This window comes from Pelmatolapia mariae, linkage group LG3_W (genome assembly GCF_036321145.2).
Source record: "Pelmatolapia mariae isolate MD_Pm_ZW linkage group LG3_W, Pm_UMD_F_2, whole genome shotgun sequence".
Lineage (NCBI taxonomy): Eukaryota > Metazoa > Chordata > Actinopteri > Cichliformes > Cichlidae > Pelmatolapia > Pelmatolapia mariae.
In genome coordinates, this window is record NC_086229.1 from 61,441,648 (window position 1) to 61,462,030 (window position 20,383).

The following is a 20,383-nucleotide window of genomic DNA, read 5'->3' on the forward strand; positions in this document are numbered from 1 at the left end:
TGGTCTTTTCTTCACATACATCTTTCATCCTGAATGTGTTATTTGAGAAAATTGTCTCCTGCTGATGATCCTGACATAGAGCACAGGCTGAGCCTTTGCTTTATCGCTGCTTTTGTGTCTTTCAGACAACAAGGACAGGTCAAAATAAAGCTAAAAATGTTGAACTCTCGGTGTATGAACAGTGCGTTGTCACCCACCGGGTTGACCCGCAGACCATGCAGGTAATGCCACTTTACATGTTGTTTAAACTAAAGCTGTAAATATAAGCAACAAAGAACTGACAGCACCCAGTACTGACACAAACAGGAGGTGTGGGGTTTATTTTCCTGCATCAGCACGAGCAGGCAATATCCATCCAGATTTCTTCCTGTGTGCAGATCACATGGAGGGATATTGCAGGTCTGGAGGAGGTGATCAACGAGCTAAAGGAGAAAATGATCTTCCCTGTTCAGAAAAGACATGTGTTCAGGAAATCCCGGCTGCTGCAGCCGCCCAAAGGTCAGCAATCATAAACTGTTGTTGTTGTTCAGGATTAGCATCATTAGCATCAGCCGTTGCCTTAGTTATTCTTAGATGGGATACAAAATTGCCTTAATCAGAAACTTTAATCTCAATCTACAAAGGATGCAGCTTTTAACCATTACATTACATCTGTATTAGATATAATCGATCAACAATAACCATTTCTTGTTTGCTGTAATTTCCATTTACCATTTAAATTCTTTTACTTTAGTTCCAAGATCGAGATTTTAAGTTTACTTGTTCTTAAGTAAAGCAGGACGTTCTTTCCAAGCCTGGACACAAGACGGCGGTTGAATCAATTGTAACCCATTAAGCCACAGTGCTGGTCTCTTTGTAATTGGTTGATTCTCTTCTAGTGTCCCTGTATGTGTGTCCAGTGAAATGGAAGTGTTAGTCACTGTGTATTTAAGGTATACATGTTGTGAATGAGTTTTCAGTTTCCGACAGAGTTTAATGCACCTTATGCTGTTTGCTTGTGTGTATTGATTGTGAAAGTATTTGTTTAACAAATGCTTAAACTTTCTTTAGTACTCTGGTAACCATAATTCATAGTTTCATCATATCATAGCTTAGCAAATTAGTGTGTCTTGCATGTTGCTTGTTTCTGTGTCCAACAGCACAGCCAGAGCAGCCTCACTACGTTGTTGTTTGTGATAACGTCAGCTTCCATTGTGCTGCTCTGGTTCATGACTGGTTTACCAATAACCCAAGGCTGACTGATATTGTTCTGCCTGCATACTCTCCCTTTCTAAACCTGACAGAGGAGTTATTTTTGGCATGGCGGCGGAAGGTGTACGACAGAGAACCTTATGTCCGTGTGCACCTCTTCCAGGCCGTGGAAGACGCCTGCCTAGACATATCAGTAGATGCATGCCAGGGGTGGATCAGGCATGCTAGAGGATTTTACCCCTTCAGCCTGGCCAGGGCCAATATAGCCTGTGATGTGGATGAGATTCTCTGGGCTGAGCCAGAACACAGACAGGATGCTGAGGTGGAATAATGTTCTTGGTGTGTGTTGTACTGTATGGTACATGAATACAAATGTGCCACTGTATATACATTGGTTGCGTGTTTTGTGGTCATCATGTGAAAAGGTTTTTGAGGAGACGAACCACAAGTAACATAACTTGCCAGTTTTGGGAATATTGTTTTACATTTATTGAACCAATGTTTAATACTAGCTTGTGTGTGTTTTTGAGGGCTTGTGTGTGATGTCTGTGGGCAAAGTTTGGTTTTTCATCTAGAGTGAAGGGTTTTCTGTGTAGAGCTTCGTTTTGACCAGACAATAGGATGTTTTGGGGAAATTGGATTTGTGTTTACTGTTTTGGGAATATGAGGCATAGTTTCAAGAAATGTGTTTAAGCAATTGGGAAAAACTGTAATAATAATAATACAAAGCAAAACATGTGGTTTCCCATCTAAAAATCTCTTTTTTACATTATTCACTTGCTTATTATCCCCAGTCTCCTGTTGTTTACAGCGCTGTCGGTCGCTGTTTGTTTGTTTTGTTTTTTAGTTTAAATAACTTCCAACAAAGTCTCATTTCTGCTATTCAATACTGAAGAAATTTAAACTTTTTAAAATTATGCCAAATTGCAAAACTCTTACCTTTGTCTCTAATAAAAACTTCGGTCTGCTTCACTTCAGCAGCATCAGGTAATGTTCATATGTTGAGTCATTGTTTTCTTCAGTTTTTGTTCTATTGCAGAATATTTTTAAGGTTGTCTGTTATATATCTGACACAAAGGCTTCTGCTGTGATTCTCACACCCCTGATGAAAACACACAAGTGTCAGCTTTGTTTTATTAAAAATATGATATTTCTTAAATCTATCTCTTTAATCTATCTCTTTAATCTCTTGTTAAATAGTCTAGTCTGTTACTGTCTTGGAGCAACTGTAACCCACATAATTTCCTTAAGGATTAATAAAGTATTCTGATTCTGATATGTACTAATAAATGATAAGAATTATAATATCTCGCACTGAAATGAATTGAATCTAATTAAATTGAATCAGGAAATGGGATAAATCGATTCCTTGTGAATCAAAATCAAATCAGTCATAGAAATCAGAGCTGATACCCAGCCCTAGAGCTGTTTGTCCACTGCGTGTGTGAGAGAGACAAGCTATTGATGACGAGCCATTAATGGGAAGTTTGAGTCCATAGGCGAGCAACAAGCTGTTACTTTCATGGTAGTTTGATTTCTAACAATTGGCAAAATAATATAAAATCCCACTGTCTTCACAACAGGCGTGCTGCTGTATGGGCCCCCAGGATGTGGTAAAACACTCATTGCCAAGGCAACAGCAAAAGAGGCGGGCTTTGCTTTCATCAACTTGAAGCCGAGCACGCTGACAGATAAATTTTATGGAGAGTCCCAGAAACTGACTGCTGCTGTGTTCTCACTGGCCTCCAAGCTAGGCCCAACAATCATCTTCATCGATGAGATAGGTGAGCAACACACACACACACACACACACACACACACACACACACACACACACACACACACACACACACACACACATACACACAGTTTATCTGTCTCTGTTAAAGTGTAAATCATTTTTGACAACAGATGGAGAGACACACCAGAAAACACACAACCTTGAGGGAGATGAGCCTTGACCTCCCAGTCAGCTATCGAGCTGGTGGGTAACAGATGTCTACGAAAGCGTCGGAGCGCTTTTGCAAATATGTGATGTCTTGATAAATTGAGCTGATACTTGAAGTGTACACAGGTACATTCTCACTTGAAAATATGTTAAAAGTTTATTTTGTCACCCAGAAAGAGTAGTAAGAGTAATATTAAAACTTAGTAACGAACGCCATTGTTGGAACCTGGAATTGGCTGGGCCACGCTATGAATTCTGGGATAGGTTGGGCCACGAAGGAACCCATCCTTCAAATCCAGGGAAATGAGGGACACATTTGTCGGCTGCATTTGGAGCGGCCTTTGAATTGGGACAGGCTTCATCGCTGGCTGTGAAGTAATCGGCCTCAGGAGGATGCGGCTTTGGGACACAGCTACAGGGACATATGGCCTTCACAATAAAACAGGACATAGAGGAACATGATGGAGAGGAGACGCAGACGAGAGGGAGCGATGGGACATGAGCGAGACGAGCTGGGGAAAACATCGAATGGAACACAAGAAAGGAAAGAAGTTGCTCATAGAGAGGGGCTCATACAACATATATAAAGACAGACAGAGAGAGAGAGAGGGCGGCACAGAGGGCAAAGACAAATAAATAAATAACAAATAATCAAGGAGCTAAACAGAACAACCTAGGCAATATAGAAATTAACTCAAGACTAACTTAACCATAAACTATAACACAAAATAACATGAAAATACAAAAACACAAAACACTGGTTCAAATGAGCCAGGACCATGACACTGTAGGATTATACAATTTAATTGGGAGGGGAAGGAAAACAAAATTCACTTGACTACAACCTGCTGACATTTAGTGGCGATATTTCCATATGTGTATGTCTGTATACATTTTGACAAATACCATAGAAGCAAAAAAAGAGGCAAAAAAATTTCAAATAATGGAATCCTAACTGAGATGATAAAACTATTCTGTGTGTTTGAACAGATTCGTTTCTGAGGAGTCGATCCAGCAGAGATCATGAAGTCACAGCTATGATGAAGGCTCAGTTTATGAGTTTGTGGGATGGACTCGAAACAAACCACCAGTGCCAGGTATGCACACGTCTGACTTGCTTAGGTTCAATATGGAGTCTCGAGATATTCACTGACCTGTGGATGTGTTATGGAGAGTAATTTGTCTCAAAAGGGTTGCAAATGCATACAGTGTGATCCGCAAGCATAAATTGATTTACAAATGTTTACAGGAATTTGTGTGTAACGTTTGAGGACTCACAAGTGTGTGCTTCCATAGGCCATAAATCAAAACTGTAGTTTTTGGCCATTTTTGCTCCTAGTTCAGTTAAATTTGCATCAATTTTTTGCAGTTGCAGAATGAGATGTTTGCTTTCAGCAGCCAACGAGTAAATGATCTGTGTTTTATGTCTACATCTTTTGACAGAATTCGTTTACCTGCTCTTTAATCGTTTGCTCTTTTAACAGTTTGGAGGTTGTTAAAATAGATTTGTGAGCTTTAAGCTGAGATTCTGGCAAAATACATTTAGATTTGAAAATCGATTTTAGGATTTAATGAATCAGTATTGGATTATTCAAATTAAAATCAATTAACCATCCATCTATTTGCTTCCGCTTATCCTTTTCAGGGTTGCAGGGGACTTTGAGCCTATCCCAGATGTCAGCTGACTCCACACAGAAAGACCCTGACCTAAAATAGATTAGAATTGGGATTTTTTTTAAACCCACACCTATTTGCAACCCTTTTGAGACCAATTTCTCTCCATAATCTATGCAATACATGTGAATCCTGAACATAAACGATCAGATGATCAATAAAACGTTTCTTCGAAGTTTCGGTCTGTATGTAAATCTGATTAAAAGTTTACTTTGTCAGGTGATCATTATGGGAGCCACCAATCGTCCTGACGACATAGACCCTGCCATCTTGAGGAGGATGCCCACCAAGATCCACATCAAGCTGCCTGTATGTCCTTTTCAAAATAAGTCTGACTGTTTTTTTTTTTTTAACAAACAAATAAAAAGCATACTGAATGCAGCAGTATACCCTCTGCACTGGTCGGTTTGCGTGCCGTGGCAACATCATCACACATTCATTTCTATTTATCGCCACTGTTAAGGCACAGGATGCTGCGGTATTCTCCTGAATGGCAGGTGTCACTACTCAGATAATAACACCACATTAGAAGGAATAAGGCAGTGAAGGCGTCAAACCTAAAGAAAAGCATCCCAAGAAGTCTTGTGTTTCTCTAATGATACATCATTAAAATGCAGCAAAAACTGACAAAGCTCTAACACTCATGTCTTTATCTGCGGTGGTTGCTGTGAAACAATGTGCTAGGTTAAAAAAACAGAGTGGTGCATGACCAGCCGAAGTGACACCGTAAAGTTGGCATGCACCAACATATAAGACATAATGTTTTGCTCACATTACCATCAGACAGGGGTGTGTGGTGAGGATAAAAATAGTCTGACAGTGTGTTTGTTTCTGCAGAACATTGAGCAGCGCAAGCAGATACTCAGAATGATCCTGGAGAATGAGACGGTAAGTTCACAGCAGAAGGGAAAAAGTCTTGTGACTGAGATATTAATCCTTATGATCTTACATTATTTTACCTGAATGGTTCTTCTGCTCTTTTAATGTAGTTAGTACATGAAACCAAAGAAAAACATTAAATCCACAATAATAAAAATGAGTGAAGAAAGAGAAACAGCTTTAGTGAAGGTTACAAATGATCTTCTTATGGCCTCTGGCAGTGGACTCATCTCTGTGCTTGTCCTGCTAGACCAGCGTTCAATATTGTCGACCATAATATTCTATTAGTGCGATTAAAGCACGCTTTAGGTATTACATTGAATCATTAGTTGTTATTAATCTCTGGCTCTCTTTCACAGCATGTCTATGTCTTGTCTGGCGCTGTATGAACGAAACTAAATTGAACTGGAAAAAATGTTTTGAGAGAGGCAATGAGGGGAAATGAGAAGGAGTCAGGAAATGTAAGGGAAAATGGACTAGAAAAGGGTATGATGGAGGAAAGGGGAAAGGAACAAACAGTGGATAAGAACACTGGAAAAAGAAGCTAGGAAAAGAAGATGAATAACATGTAATATTAGTCCTTTATTTATCCAGGTAAAAATCTCAATTCGAAAAGAGACCTGGCATCATGGCAGCAAAAGTCAATAATACATGCACCACATAAAAATAAAAATAAAATACAATATCACGTAGGAAATATACAATAACAGATCAATTAAGAGTGCCATTAAAAAAAGAGAAAGAGAAAAAGAGACTAAAAGAGTTATTCTCTCATTCTTTTACTCATTTCTGACAATTTCAGTTCCTTCTGCAGATTATTCCAGGAAAAAGGGGCAGTGTGTTTAAAAGCCTAAATCCTAATTCTGTTTTGATTTGTGGGACAATCAATCGTATGATAATGTGAGAACAAAGGCTGTATTCTTATGATTTTTAAACATATAAACACATAAATAAGAGGGAGAGATTTATAGATAAAGACCAACCAATGGGAAGGTCTGCAAATGAGAGAAGGACATGTAGCAGCAGCATACACAGAACAATAATGTAGATGATTTCCATAACCCCTTTAGGTGGATTCAGAAAAAGCAGGTCACCATAATCCAATAAAGGTAAAAAATTTGCACGAATCAAGTGTTTCTCACTTGGAGGCAGAAACAGGATTGATTTCTAAACTTAGTTTTAGTTTCAACTCAGACACAAGCCTTTGAATGTGAGTTTTAAATGGCAAATTCTGATTTACAATGATACCTAGATTCATTGATAGATTGATTCTGCCTTTGTAGGTGGATCCACTGATTAACCTCAGTAACGTCGCCAGGGAAACTGAGGGGTTCTCAGGAAGTGACCTCAAAGAGATTTGCCGTGAGGCAGCACTGCTGTGTGTCCGAGACATCATGGATTCTGACAAGTAGGTGTTTGGTATTTCCAGGTCATAGTGGGTGCAGTGACAGGACGTTAAATGTTTTAAAATGGACATATTGATCAAAGTCAATATTTTGACAAATAGCTATCAATTACTAATAAAATAAACCTTCAGAACTGATGATATTTATTCACTTTTTCATGTTAATTAGGACAAATACAATGCACCTAAAAAAATAATCTTTTTTTCCCCCTTTTCACTCTCTCAGTGTGCAGGCACTTTTTATGATTGAACTGAGTGATGCAGAGCTGCTCTTATAGAGTTCAGAAATTCACTTGCTGTTTGCTAAATGTCTGATTTCTTTCTCTCAGCCTTTCAGATGACTGCATCCGGCCAATTAGTCAGGATGACCTCCAGAAGGCCACAACAAAGATGAAGGAGTCCAAGAGTCTGGGTGGCCTGACACTGGATGAGGCATTGTCATACTATTCATAATGTAATAACTGAAACAACACATAGAAATGAATAAATAAACAAGGGGAGCCTAGACTATATAGCTGCTCCTGGAAAAGTAAAATGTGTTTGGAACCAGAGTGCATTCAGATCCCAATTCTGATTCCAAAAGCTTTCAGACAGGAGAGGATTTAAAAAAAACAAAAACTTCTAGATATGTAGTTTGGCAGCCTTTTCCTTTGTAGGCAGTGCCTAACTAATGTCATTCAACCTCTCCTGCAAGTCTGCAAAATCAGCCCAGTCTTCTCAAGAACTGCTTAGCTGAAATCTAATCATTTAGGTGTACATGAACGTGTACATCCTGTTCACCTGTCAGCTGTTTAACACCTGCTGCTGATTCAGGAAACATGTCCACGTTACCTGGTGATAGTCACAGTTTAACTTGGGCAGCTGCAGCTCGATATAATATAATGTTGGTGCAATATTGTGCACAAAATACATAAATGTCATTTGTTTTCTGAGCGCAGAGCTGCTGGAGTTTGTGTTTTCTTCAGGGTGATTGATCAGGGTTAAAGTTGACAGGATTTAGGAGGACATGGACACTTAGAAGACTACAGAGCACTTTATAGACGAACCCACTTTATCAGTGGCTGATGTCCAATCACCGCACACAGCTTTAAAACCTCTGCTGAGTTTCAGCTCTCAGTGTTTAAACACTGGACTTCATTCATTCTGTCTGTCAGGTCACGTTTACTTCACTGTTTTATTTACAGCTGATTAAAGTTTCATAACTGCATAGTTTTACTGAAGTTTAATGTCTCACTGGAGCACATGTTAGACTGAACCATTTGCTTGTCTTTATTTTAACTTTATTATAAGATGCTCATTTGTGCTGGATTTCTTTTTAAACTGTGAATTTTGAATTAAAATTAACATTTTTTTTCTACAAGGAGGAAAAAGAACGTGCATTTCCACTGAGAGGAGCAGCATCTCAACCAGCATGTTGATCATAAAGACTCCAGCCTGTACATAAATGATTACATCATCTCTTTTTAATATTTATTCAACTTTATTCTAAGCACCAGCTGTCTGTTAGAATTTTTGGAGTTTACTCAAATAAAAATAAATAAAGTAACATCTGCTTTGTGTGGGGTGGATTTATTTATTTATTTTATGTTCATATGTCGGTCCTTTAATTGTAAAACACTTGCTACAAACTATGAAACTCATCACAGACTTCTGGATCTTAAAAGAAAACTAATACTGCTCATGAATGATACTAACAGAAACAGCATTAGTGAAGGTTACAAATGATTTTATGGCCTCTGACAGTGGACTCATCTCTGCTTGTCCTGATAAACAGTGCAGCGTACAATACTGTTGACCATTATATTTTATTAAAGTGATTAGATGCTATAGGTATAGCAGGTACTGTTCTGCAGTGGTTTATATTGTTGTCTCGTATGAAATGGAAAAGCCCTCTTTTTCTACTTCATACCAGACCATTGACAAATTGAACAATCAAACAATTGACTGTAACATGAGCTACACTACGTTAGTTTAACTTCCTTGTTGTCCATTTGAAAGCCACAGCAAAATATGCAGAGTGTCCTCAGAACAAGAACATCACATCAAGAAGGCCCTGAGTAAATGTTGTTATCCCAGCTAGACTTTAGTCAAAGCTTTGATATTTGTGAATGGAAAGAAGAGCTACCTCATCAGGCCAGGACTCTGCAGTCTATTTACACCTATACAGGCCAGTGGACACTCTTTCAATGATGAGGATGTACACATCCTGGACAGGGAGGAACGCTGGTTTGAGCGCAGAGTCAAGGAGGCCATTTACGTGAAGAGGGAAAGACCATCTCTGAATCGAGGAGGGGGCCTAAGGGTACATCTGTCACCATCTTACAATGCTGTGATTGCAGCCATTCCCCAACTCTCTGTGAATGGTACTCATGGCCATTGATCAGTGTTCTTTGATCAGTGGTTGTTGATTAATGGTCATGAGAATTTGTATATTAATAATCAAGAAACTGACCTCATGGTCCTTTGTTTCTTCAGTGGACTGTTTATAATATTGGGGAAACCTGAAGTCAGCTGAGACTGAAGTAGTCACTTGGATTAGTGACAAAAAACTTCTCCCACTAAAAACGCTACGCCCAGATGAACAGAACCTTTTGGGAAGCAGCTTGGTTTCTCCAAGGTAGAGGTCTAAGCATTCCTCGCCACACTATACAGCATATATTACGTTGTTAAATTTGTGATTGGGAGTTTTTGCACTTAGAATGAACCAGTTTTTGTCTGAGTGTGTTGCTGAGTCTCAAGTACACTGGGATGTCATGCTTGGAGAAGAGTTTCTCTGATAAACCTGCTACATAAGAGATGATAATATTGTTCCATTTGTCCTTCTGTTTCTCCTTAGTTGATGTCTGACCTCCTTTTCTGTGTATCTTTGCTGATTTGAAGCCCAATTATGATAACCACATCTTTCATTTGGAGGCCCTGAGGTGCAAAACACAGCGTCCTTACTTTACTCCTACATCTGAACTTATCAACTGAGTTTTAATGTTCCCTCACGTGACCGCTGTGTTTTATAAATCATCCAGCAGGTGGCAGCACAGGCGCTTCCAGCATCACATGATGTTGGAAATGTCTCAGGAGGTTGAGATTAATGGCTTGGTGATTATGTGCTGTTGTTGTTAATACTCGAGGTCACATGAGGCTGGTGCTTTCATCGTCTTAATCATAGCAGAAAAAAGCATCGAGGTTTCTAAAAAGCTGCCCCAAAGCTCCACCTGTTTCTTTTGTTGGAACTGATTCACTGTTTTTCTACAGAATCAGTCCAATTCAATACTGTATTGTCCCACAAGTGTAAATTAGTTTAGCAGCAAAGGCAACAATAAGCTTAAAATAAACAGTTATAAACAGCCACAAGACAGCTGTTTACCATTAAGGAGACAAGTTGCAGTAGGGATAAAGGAAACCTGCAGTCTTTTGGTCTTCTTCACAGGTACTTGTTAAAAAAGGGCAAAAGCCCATCTTGCCAATGCCCTGAGACTTTGCTGGCAGTTTTCACCAAACGTCCCTACCAATTCTTATTCTTCAAATTCTTGTTACCAAACCAAGCAGTGATACAGGAAGAAATAACAGATTCCATAAAACGTCTGAAAACAAGGACAACATGTCAGATGATACATTAAAAGATCTCAATCTCCTTAATAAGAGAAGGCTTTGCTGAACTTTTTTGTTAGTGGCATCAACATGAGGCTCAAAAACAGTTCAGCAGCAAAGCTTCTGTTAATCCATCAGAGCCACACACACAGTGATCTTTATCTCATTAAAATCTTTATAATGACTGAAACCAGACAGGAAATGTTGGGAACTTCCCGCCCAGGTGTCAGACTGCTATGTTGCTGCAAAACAGTGAGACAGTTTGACTTTCTTTGTCTCTCTTGAATTTTGTTAATGAACAACAACTTATTAATAAATTATAAATAAATTAAATCATGTGAATCCAAAACAGCCTCAGCGTAACTCATTTTGTGTGTTTGCTCTGAGTTTATCTATACAGTAGCAACACACAGAGGAGACTGTGCACATCTCAGCTGCTGATAAAGTGGCTTCGCCTATAAAGTGCCTTGTAAGGAAACGAGCTCCAGCAGCTCTGCCCTCGGGAAAAATACTATATTTACTTATCTTTTGCAGAAAAATGCGCTGACATTGCGTTATATCGAGCACCGGCTGCCCAGTTAAACTGTGACGATCACCAGGTAACGTGGGCGTGTTTCTTGAATTAGCAGCAGGTGTTAAACGGCTGACAGGTGAGGAGGATGCATGCAGGTAAACTGACGGTCTGTTGAGCTGATCGCTGGTGTCGTGAGAAACATGTCAGCTCGTTCTTTATGTTACAGAAGCAGGCGGAAAGAGACGATCGTTCGGTGAAAATGAGAATCTGCGAATGCAACATGTGGAACACGGAGAGTGGAATATGTAAACAAACCGGTTGACGTAACCCCCTCGGTGCACTCTGCATGCTGACTGTTAGCACAGCAGTGAAATCTCTGAAAACATCTGAGCATTTTTGCAAACATGTCCTATGTTGACAACCTGACCAGACATGTGAAGATTACGACGCGGCTAAAACACTTTTAAACACACTTAAAAGTGTTGAAACAACACCACCACTGCTACCTGTGATTTGAAATACATTCATTTTTTAATTTAGGGTAATAAAATGAAGTTCCTCTGTATATCTATTGTAGTTAATTTTTGAAGTTAAAAAAAAAAAAAAAAAGATCACTCTGGTGTGATAGAATAGCACCAATAACCAGCAGCCAAAGGGTTAACCACTGATAATCTGAGTTACTGCTACCAGAGAGACCAGACACACAGACCAAACATGCAATAAACAGCTTTTATTAACAGTTCTGCAGCACAGAAAACCAACCATGGCTGCAGTCACACTGATCACAGTCAGTATCAGGATCACACAAAGTACTGAAGAGGAGAGAAAAAAAACAAACAAACAAAAAAAACAAACAACAACAAACAAACACATTTCACCAAGTAAATTTTAAACAACAATCTGATTCCCAAACTGCTGCTTTCAGTGCACAGCAACAATAAAACTGCTAATCTAAGAATTTTGATTCCATTTCTTACTGACATGAACATACAAATCACCTGATAATAAACACAACAACATCATAGCATCATTGTTTTTTTAGATGCAGTGAACACATAATTTAGCCTGAAGTGTCCCAGTCAATAGAAAGCTGGTATACTTTCAGTATACCTTCTGGATATTCTGTTGTATCCTGCTGAATTTACAGGATACAACAGAATGTTGTCTTTACCTGGTCCAAACCAGCCAAAATGTTGGTGTGTTCGTACAGAGTTGTGTGGTCTGGTGTTTCAAGTTTAAATGATTTTATTACTTTTAACAGTTACATATTGTCCTTTCATTATCACAGGTTTTTATAACCCGCAATCATGTCTTAGGTAACATTAGGTCACTAAATCAGATTTAGCTGTTGTCCACATGATTGGTACAAACAGGACAATGTTTTTTTGAATTGCTCTTAGTCTGGCTCATCACCTGGGACCTGTTTGTCATGGGAGACCCTACCAGGAGCTGAACGCTCCAAACACCTCAGCTCCCAGGATTGTCTGAGCTCACAAACCCCTCCACCACGATAAGGTGGCAATTCAAGAAGGGGGATGAAAGGGGAAAGGGAAGGGAAATTATATTACTGCCGATGTTACATGAGCCTCTGCTCGTCTACAGAAATGTCGTATCCGTTCGTGACAAGATGGAACAAGAAATATGTTTTGTCTTTTTTCAGGATTTTTATAGATGAGACAGGCCACAAAAATCACCACAGCTGACAGACCAACGATGACTCCAATGATCAGTCCCACAGGTCGATTCTCTACTGGCGGACCTGCAGGTGAGAAACAGGTGTGAGGTGTCAGCTGCTTTCTACAAAGTCTCATCAACATCTTTAGAAAACAAACAACAACCAGGAAGCAGCTTCACCTCTGATCACACACACACACTCAACTCTACTCACTCACCTGGAGGATCAACAACACTCAGGTAGATGATGCTGATGGATTTCCATGAGCGTGTTTCTTCCATGAAGACACGACACTCGTATGTTCCAGTGTCATCAATCTTCATGTTCTTCAGAATCAAAGACACGTCTCCATCCTTCATCTTTCTTTCCTGCAGATCAACTCGATTCATAAAAGATAAATGCTGGCTGTGTGGGTCAAAGTGCCCGTCACGGCTTAAAAGTACATATTCTGGCTTTAAGTCAAATCTGCTCCACTCTACAGCTATGAAGGACGTGTTTGAAGCTCGACATGGGAGAGTGATGTTCTGTCCAGATTTAATTGTAAAGTTTTTGTGGTCTCAAACAATAAAAACACAAAGCAGAGGTTAGAAAGGTTTTAGCAAAGAAAGGCTTCCTAGCTCCGCTGAACCACAGGAGGCAGAGTTGACACCGACATCGACATTTGGCACACAATTTGTTATCAGAGAGATACGTGGCTCTGAAAGAGGTATCAGCTGAAAACGTTGCGAGAATTCAGTAAGAGTAAAAATAGCAATTTTCCCAGTTACATTTAAAAAAAAAAAAAAAAAAAAAAAAAAAAAGGAAAAAAGTAGCCAATCAAATGGAGGACGGAAACATACAAGCGAAAGATGTTGCTGCTCTGAGGCACAGTGGCGGTTCAGGACAATTTCATCTGATGTAGGCAAGTGATCTTGTTTTTCTTTGCTTATTCTTGGTTCGAGCATATTTCAGCATTTTTTTTTTTTTAAATTAAAGCCGTCTCACTCAACATTCACTTAGATTGAAGCTTTATATACAAACCTGCTAATTAAATAACAGGAAGTTTCTTTTTAATGGCATTTGGAGCGAGAATAAATATATAATATATGTATACAGGCAATTTCACATGGCTCTTGCTTTGAGATCCAAAACCAGACTGACATTAATCCAGGAGCACTGTGACGATGTATGCTGTTGATTTGAAGTGAAATTAGTCTGTATAAACAGGACGTTCTGAATTCAGAAGAATGGCTCATAAACACGTTCCAAGGGCTCTTATTTTGAAATCTAAAAATCAGACTGACTTGATATTGACATAATAGTTCTGTGAAAATGTTTACTGTCCACCTAGGGTGAAATTAGTTTGTGGAAACAGAAAATTCACTTTTAATAACAATTTTAAATGAGACAGGGAAAAAAATAAGGCGAGAATAAAGGGCTTTTATTTTGAAATATGGTGTCGGTTTCTCTCACCACAATATCTAGTATACACACGCACACAACAGGCAAAAAACCTTCTCGAAGCTGAGGCTGGCTTAACGGCAGCTCACGCAGTTTCGTGTCACCAACAATAATTCACACATCTGCTCGCCTTCTAGTTATTGAGAGCTAAACATTGTTTTAAAAAAAATAGTGACTAAATAGTGAATAGAGACTGCAAATTCAAGAACCAGCAGGCCTTTTATAGAAACTTTTACACAGAGAAAACAAAAGCCTTCTAACTTAAACATGTGGTTTCTACTTACCTTCGTGGGATGAGGCGAGGGTCCATAGCACAGCCGTAAAGACTGTGCGGATGATGTCATCCATGTTCTGTGCGTACACAGAAGGTTGACCTTTTAGTCTTAATTTAGTGGAACAGAGGCACTCTCCTCTCCGAATCAGTCGGATAGTTTTAGGGGCAATGTCTCCTCCGCACTCAAAATTCAAAACCAAACTAGTGCAACCTTCAGTTGTACGCACAGAACACAGACCGAACAGCAACAGTCTGTTTCTGGCGCTCCTGCGGTTTTATACCAGTCTGCGGATTGATACCGAAACGTCAGATCCCCACACCGACTGTGCATGAGAACTATTTTCTTTGATTTTAATTACAGTTATCAAAATACATAAAATAAAAAGCAACTAAACAAAAGACTAAATTATTTTCTTTTCTAAACATAAAAGAAAACCCAAAAGAGATAATGTCTTAAATTATTATAAGCGAATTTTGACCAACACGGTCCATAGGCGGCTCAACAGACAGCGAGTAAACTTTATCCGACTATGTTTGTTTTTATTGTGCACTCCTGTGGATGTCGTGTCTTATGTGCATAATGTCTTACTCAATGTGCGTGGAATCTGATCAAGATATTGGACGATCGATATTAACCTGAGCTAAATATGCATTTAATTAAAAATAAAGGACACAATGATGCCAACAGGATCAAGTCTAAATAGTACCTGATACACAAACTATTTCTCCTTTATTTGCCAGGGAATTTATAATAAGTGGGCCATTTATATACATTTTCGTTTCAGAGACTTAGTAAAATAGCCAAGACAATAGATTAAAAGTAAAAAGAACAAAATCTAGTGGAGACTGTTTTTAATATGACTCCCCCGTAGAGCAAATAGCTGGTATCTCAATGAAGTCCAGCTTTCTTTGAGTGCCTAGCAGGCTGCAGACATGACGGCCAAAAATACTGTTTATAAGGTTGGAAAAACATGCAGTCAGCTGAGATTGAGTGAGATTTACTTAACTGGATGATTGAGCATGCATCAAGAAGTCCCGAGTCGCAACTTTTGAACCAATATTTGGTCAAACTAACCCAACTTACGAACCTACGGCTTTTACCCAGGAGTTGAGTTATGAAAAAACCCAGCATTTTAAATGTTTAGGTTTAGAGAAAGTGAGAAAAACTGCAACTGGGTTGGGATGAGGGGAGGAAGACAGGACAAAACCACAGTGTGCCATGTATTAATAATAACGAACAACTAAATGCAGAGTTGTGTGTAAGAACATTGAGTGAAAAACATGACTGAAGTGTAAAACTCTCATCATGGGAATCTCCCAGCAGCCTACGTCTATTGAAGCATAACTAGGGGAGAATTCAGGGTCACCTGATCCAGTCTTATCCATATGCTTTATCACAAAGGAAAGTTTTAAGGCTAATCTTAAAAGTAAGATGGTGTCTGTCTCCTGAATCCAAACTGAAAGTTGGTTCAGCAAACAACATAATCACAGTAAAGTGAAGGTGGTCTGAATATGTGTGCGTGTGTTCACGTGCACACTGTGAGTTGTGATTCCTTTCTAATCACATATTTCTGCAGTACTAAGCAAATTTCTCAGTAACTGACCGCTTGACCTCAAAGTTGTTTCCTGACACAGAGGCTTAGTCTGACTCACAGTTGTAATAAGTCAGTAAACACTCCCATCAGTGCCTCATCAGGCAGTTAAAGCATTTTTGCCAAACTAAACTACAAGCTGAATTCCAGGATAGTGGGGCCATTCTTTAAATTTGAACAAAATTAACCAATGTTGTATTTATTTTATTTAACATGAATAACATAACACATGTTTAAACAGAAAAAATACGACTTCATCCACTAAATGAGCTCATTTCAAATTTGCTACAGGTCTCAGAATAGTTGGGACAGGGGCCTGTTTACCAGGGTGTAGCATCTACTCTTCTTTTCAAATCAGTTTGAAGGTGTCTGAGCATCAAACTTATGACTTTCTGGAGTTTTAGTGTTGCTTTGATAAAGGTTTCTAGCAGCTGAATAGTTTGCGGTTGTCTTTGATGAAGATAGATGAGTTTAAATTACTGCATCTGTGTGGGAGGGTTTATTGTCACCTGTAGAATTAATAAATATGATCCTTTATGAGCCTGATGTGCAGCTTGTAAGCAGAGCCTGGCTCTTTAACTGGATCAGACTATCACATCTTTGAAATGAGATGCATCTGATACAGTCGGGAGGCCTTTCAACTCTCTTTGCTCACAGCGTGGTTTATGCTGTGAAGCATAACTTTGCTTCCTCTCCCCTTCAATAAGCTTCTTCTTCATGAAACACAGTGAAGAAGGCTCTAGATAATGGAAACAGCTGCTCGTTCTACTCTTCTCTGACAAAGTCATGCTGTTGTAATAGCTGCAGTATGTGGTTTTGTGTTGTCCTGCTCAAACACAAACAAGGCCTTCCCTGAAATAGACATCACTTGGAGGGGAGCATATGTTGCTCTAAAACATTTATAAAACCAGTATTCATAGTTCCTTCCCAAACATACAAGCTGCCCATACCGTACGCACTTACGCACCTCCATACCATCAGAGATGCTGGCTTTTGAACCGAACTGTAGGTCTCCCTCCTCTTTAGCTTAGAGAATATGACGTATGTGATTACCAAGAGGAATGTCAAACTTAGATTTGTCTGAACACAGATGTCTTTCCTACTTTGAAACAGTCCACTCCTCTCTGCCTGTCTAAAAGAACATTTTTGATACTTACATTAGGCATCAAATTTGAAATGATTGGATTGTAAAATTTCTCAGGGTTAACATTTGTTATTTATGTTCTGTGGTCAAAATTCCAATTTTTTTTAGGGTAATAAAATTAACTTCCTCTGTATATCTATTGTAGTTATCTATTGTAGCACTCTGTTTTTTACTTGGCTTATTGTTGGTTGGAACATATTTTCTGCATTTCTTTGGTAAACTAAAGTTGTCTCACCTAACATTCACTTAGACTGAAGCTTTGCATATAAACAGGAAGTTTACTTTTAATGGAATTTGGAGGTGAAACAAATACATAATATATGCATTCTGGCAATTTCACAGGGCTCTCATTTTGAAATCTAAAACCAGTCTAACTTTTCTGAAATCTGATTGGAATCGAAGTTGTTACGTCCTCCCCGCCATGGTGGAGGCAAAGGTAGGAAGGAGACAGCAACACCGGACAACCACAAGCAATGAAGGAGGTGACAACAGAACAGTTAAGAATCAGGCAGGATTTATTGGTTGCTTGCCTTGATAGTCAAACTTAACAAAAGAAAAGAGGTGGGGGAGGAGGACCGGGCGGTTGAGCCAAATCAAAGAAAGTAAAAAAATTAGTAATGAACCGCTTGAAGCTGACGCTCCGCAGCGTGTGTGGAAAAAAACAACACTGGTTCAGAAGCACTGTGTCGAGGCTTGCTTTGTTTGGCAAAAGTCACGTGACCAGTGACGTCCGAAGCTTCATTACGCACGTAACTGCTTCGGTACCTGATTCAAATGGAAGGAAGTGAATCATTCGCGGGATTTTTGGAGTGTTTTGATGGTGACAGATAGCAAACCACGGATCATTCTACTGAGAGATTTGGTTCTGTTGTGTGGGAGTATTTTGAGTTGATTTTGGTCAGTGGGTTTTCCAGCTTTGTGTTCTGGCTGTTTGCATTTGTTTTGTTTTGGCCACCAGATGTCACCAGAGAGGACTGTGTTGAAAAGTTTCGAGTAATGAACCGTTTTCAATACAAGCTTCAATGGTTCATAAAGCTTCATTTGGCCATCACTAGTAAAAACATACAAAAGTGGCATTAACCGCATAACCTAGTGTGTCTAACAGTTTAAAACCTGCAACCAGTGTATAGGCTAGCCCAGCTTACCTGTCCAGCCTCCCACCACACACAACACAAAGAAGCCTGTTCGCAAATGTTTGTCACAGCACAAGCCAGCAGCCACCAGCTGGCCAGGGAACTGCTCATTTGTAGTGATCCTTAGAGGGTGATTGGCCAACTGGGCCCAGACCAGCCAATGGATACATGCGAATCAACTTCGAACAGGCAAATATCATGTCATGTTCCACAGCATAGCCGTAAAGACCGCGTGGGTGATGTTCCACATGTTCTGTGTGCGCGTCAGCTGCACACAGAAAGCGCGTGAGAAAGCGGGTCAGCCGCCCTGCCAGCTCTTAAATTAGTGCAACAGGCACTCTGTGGATCAGTCTGATTGTTTTCACGGGCAATGTTTTGATCCCGAGAACCTGTCTCTGGTTTTAGGAGATCAAACACTGTTAATCTAAAAGTCAAAGAATAAAAACCTACTGAGGATTTCTGAGGACACACAGAAAGTTCTGGAACCAGGAGGAGAGAAGGGAAGGAATGGTGTTTTTGAGAACGTGTCCGTCCACGGTGTTTTATGACACCGTCAGTGTTATAGGCCCTGCAGCGCCTCGGGGACAGCGCAGAGCAATGAAGATGATGTTGTCCGCTTTTGAGCACCTCTCCATTTTTGGAACTTCAGCGTTTTGGCGCTTCCTGTGAGTGGGTTGAAGACAGGAGTGGAAGACTGTCTGTTTAAATTATATCAGTGCAGAAGCTGATAGAGTCAAACTCAGCAGTAGGGATGGCACCGGTTCTGACATAAACGGTAGTAACCAGACCGAAAAGCAGCACATTGTGCTTTTTTTTCCCTGAGCTGTGATGCACTTTGGATTCTAGCCAATCATTTTACATTTCCGAGGATAGTAGGCGGGTCCAGTACGTTCTTTTAGAGCAGAGGTACAGATTAAAAATGCCCAAGGCGAAGCGGTCACAGCTGATACTGTGATACTGTCAAAGGAGGTAACACCTCAAATCCAATGAAACACCTGGATTTGAGGTGTCAGCGTTTTTTTAAAAGTGCGCCGCATAGTGTTTTTTTTTAAAAAAAGCAGAGAAATGCGCCTTATTTGATAGCTTGCTGCGAGACCTCCCACCAAGCACATCTACTGCGGGTGTGGTGCCTGTAATCTGACCCGGAGTTAGCAACAATCCCCAAAAACCCGAAGAGTAGAGTCCTGGCCCCTAGCCCTGCCAGTGTAGCAGAAATGATGACGATGATGATGGCAGCAGCAGCCGTTCTTCTCTGCGTGAGTAGCTTAATGTTTTTCATGTGTAATTCACGTTGAGTACGCTAACCAGGTTAATGCATGTAAGATGAACTAGCAAACACCGTCGTAGTTACATGCGGCTGTCTTCTTGTTTGGTGGCAGATGCTCCCTTCACCCTGGCCAAAAAGGCTAAAATGACCAAAGAAAAAGTGGAAAACAGCTAAACATGAGAGGTTTTTGGACAAAGTTTGTGTTTTTTCCATTATGCACTGCTTCCAGCCAAGAGTGATACCATATGGTAAATGGTAAATGGCTTGTATTTATATAGCGCCTTTCTGGTCCCTAAGGACCCCAAAGCGCTTTACATATCCAGTCATCCACCCATTCACACACACATTCACACACTGGTGATGGTAAGCTACATATATGCCCCATAGCTGCAGAAAAGGCTAACATTGTTATATTTTTACAAAAAAAACAGCTGAACATGTGAGGTTTTGGGACCAATTTTGTGTTCTCCATTCTTTAAGCACCGGCACCGTTTCAAAAGTACCAGTTTGGTACTGGTATCGGATAAAACCTAAACGATACCCATGCCTAACTCTGAATTCAGAGCAGAAACTTAACTCAAGGCCGTGGAAATCAGAGTTCTTGGAAGTGTAAAAAAAAAGTTCATAAACTGTTCATGTTGTCATTTTTCCAAGTAAAGTGT

The 20,383-nt window shown here is 39.8% G+C and overlaps 1 protein-coding gene and 1 long non-coding RNA gene across 2 annotated transcripts; one reads left to right on the top strand and one right to left on the bottom strand.

Annotated features, from left to right (window-relative positions):
- The first annotated feature begins 202 nt into the window (after positions 1-202).
- On the top strand, positions 203-7,550 carry LOC134623829 (outer mitochondrial transmembrane helix translocase-like). The gene is made up of 8 exons (XM_063468843.2): positions 203-221; positions 378-498; positions 2,775-2,975; positions 4,130-4,236; positions 5,033-5,122; positions 5,651-5,701; positions 6,976-7,100; positions 7,427-7,550. Exons 1-8 carry the CDS (start codon positions 216-218, stop codon positions 7,548-7,550), a joined length of 825 nt encoding a protein of 274 aa, XP_063324913.2. The 5' UTR covers positions 203-215.
- A 4,363-nt stretch (positions 7,551-11,913) lies between these two features.
- LOC134617645 (uncharacterized) lies at positions 11,914-14,802 on the bottom strand. Its single transcript, XR_010573555.1, has 3 exons — positions 14,596-14,802; positions 13,089-13,427; positions 11,914-12,955 (listed from the first exon to the last, which is right to left on the bottom strand). It is a non-coding gene; the product is annotated as an uncharacterized LOC134617645 (long non-coding RNA).
- Positions 14,803-20,383: the final 5,581 nt, after the last annotated feature.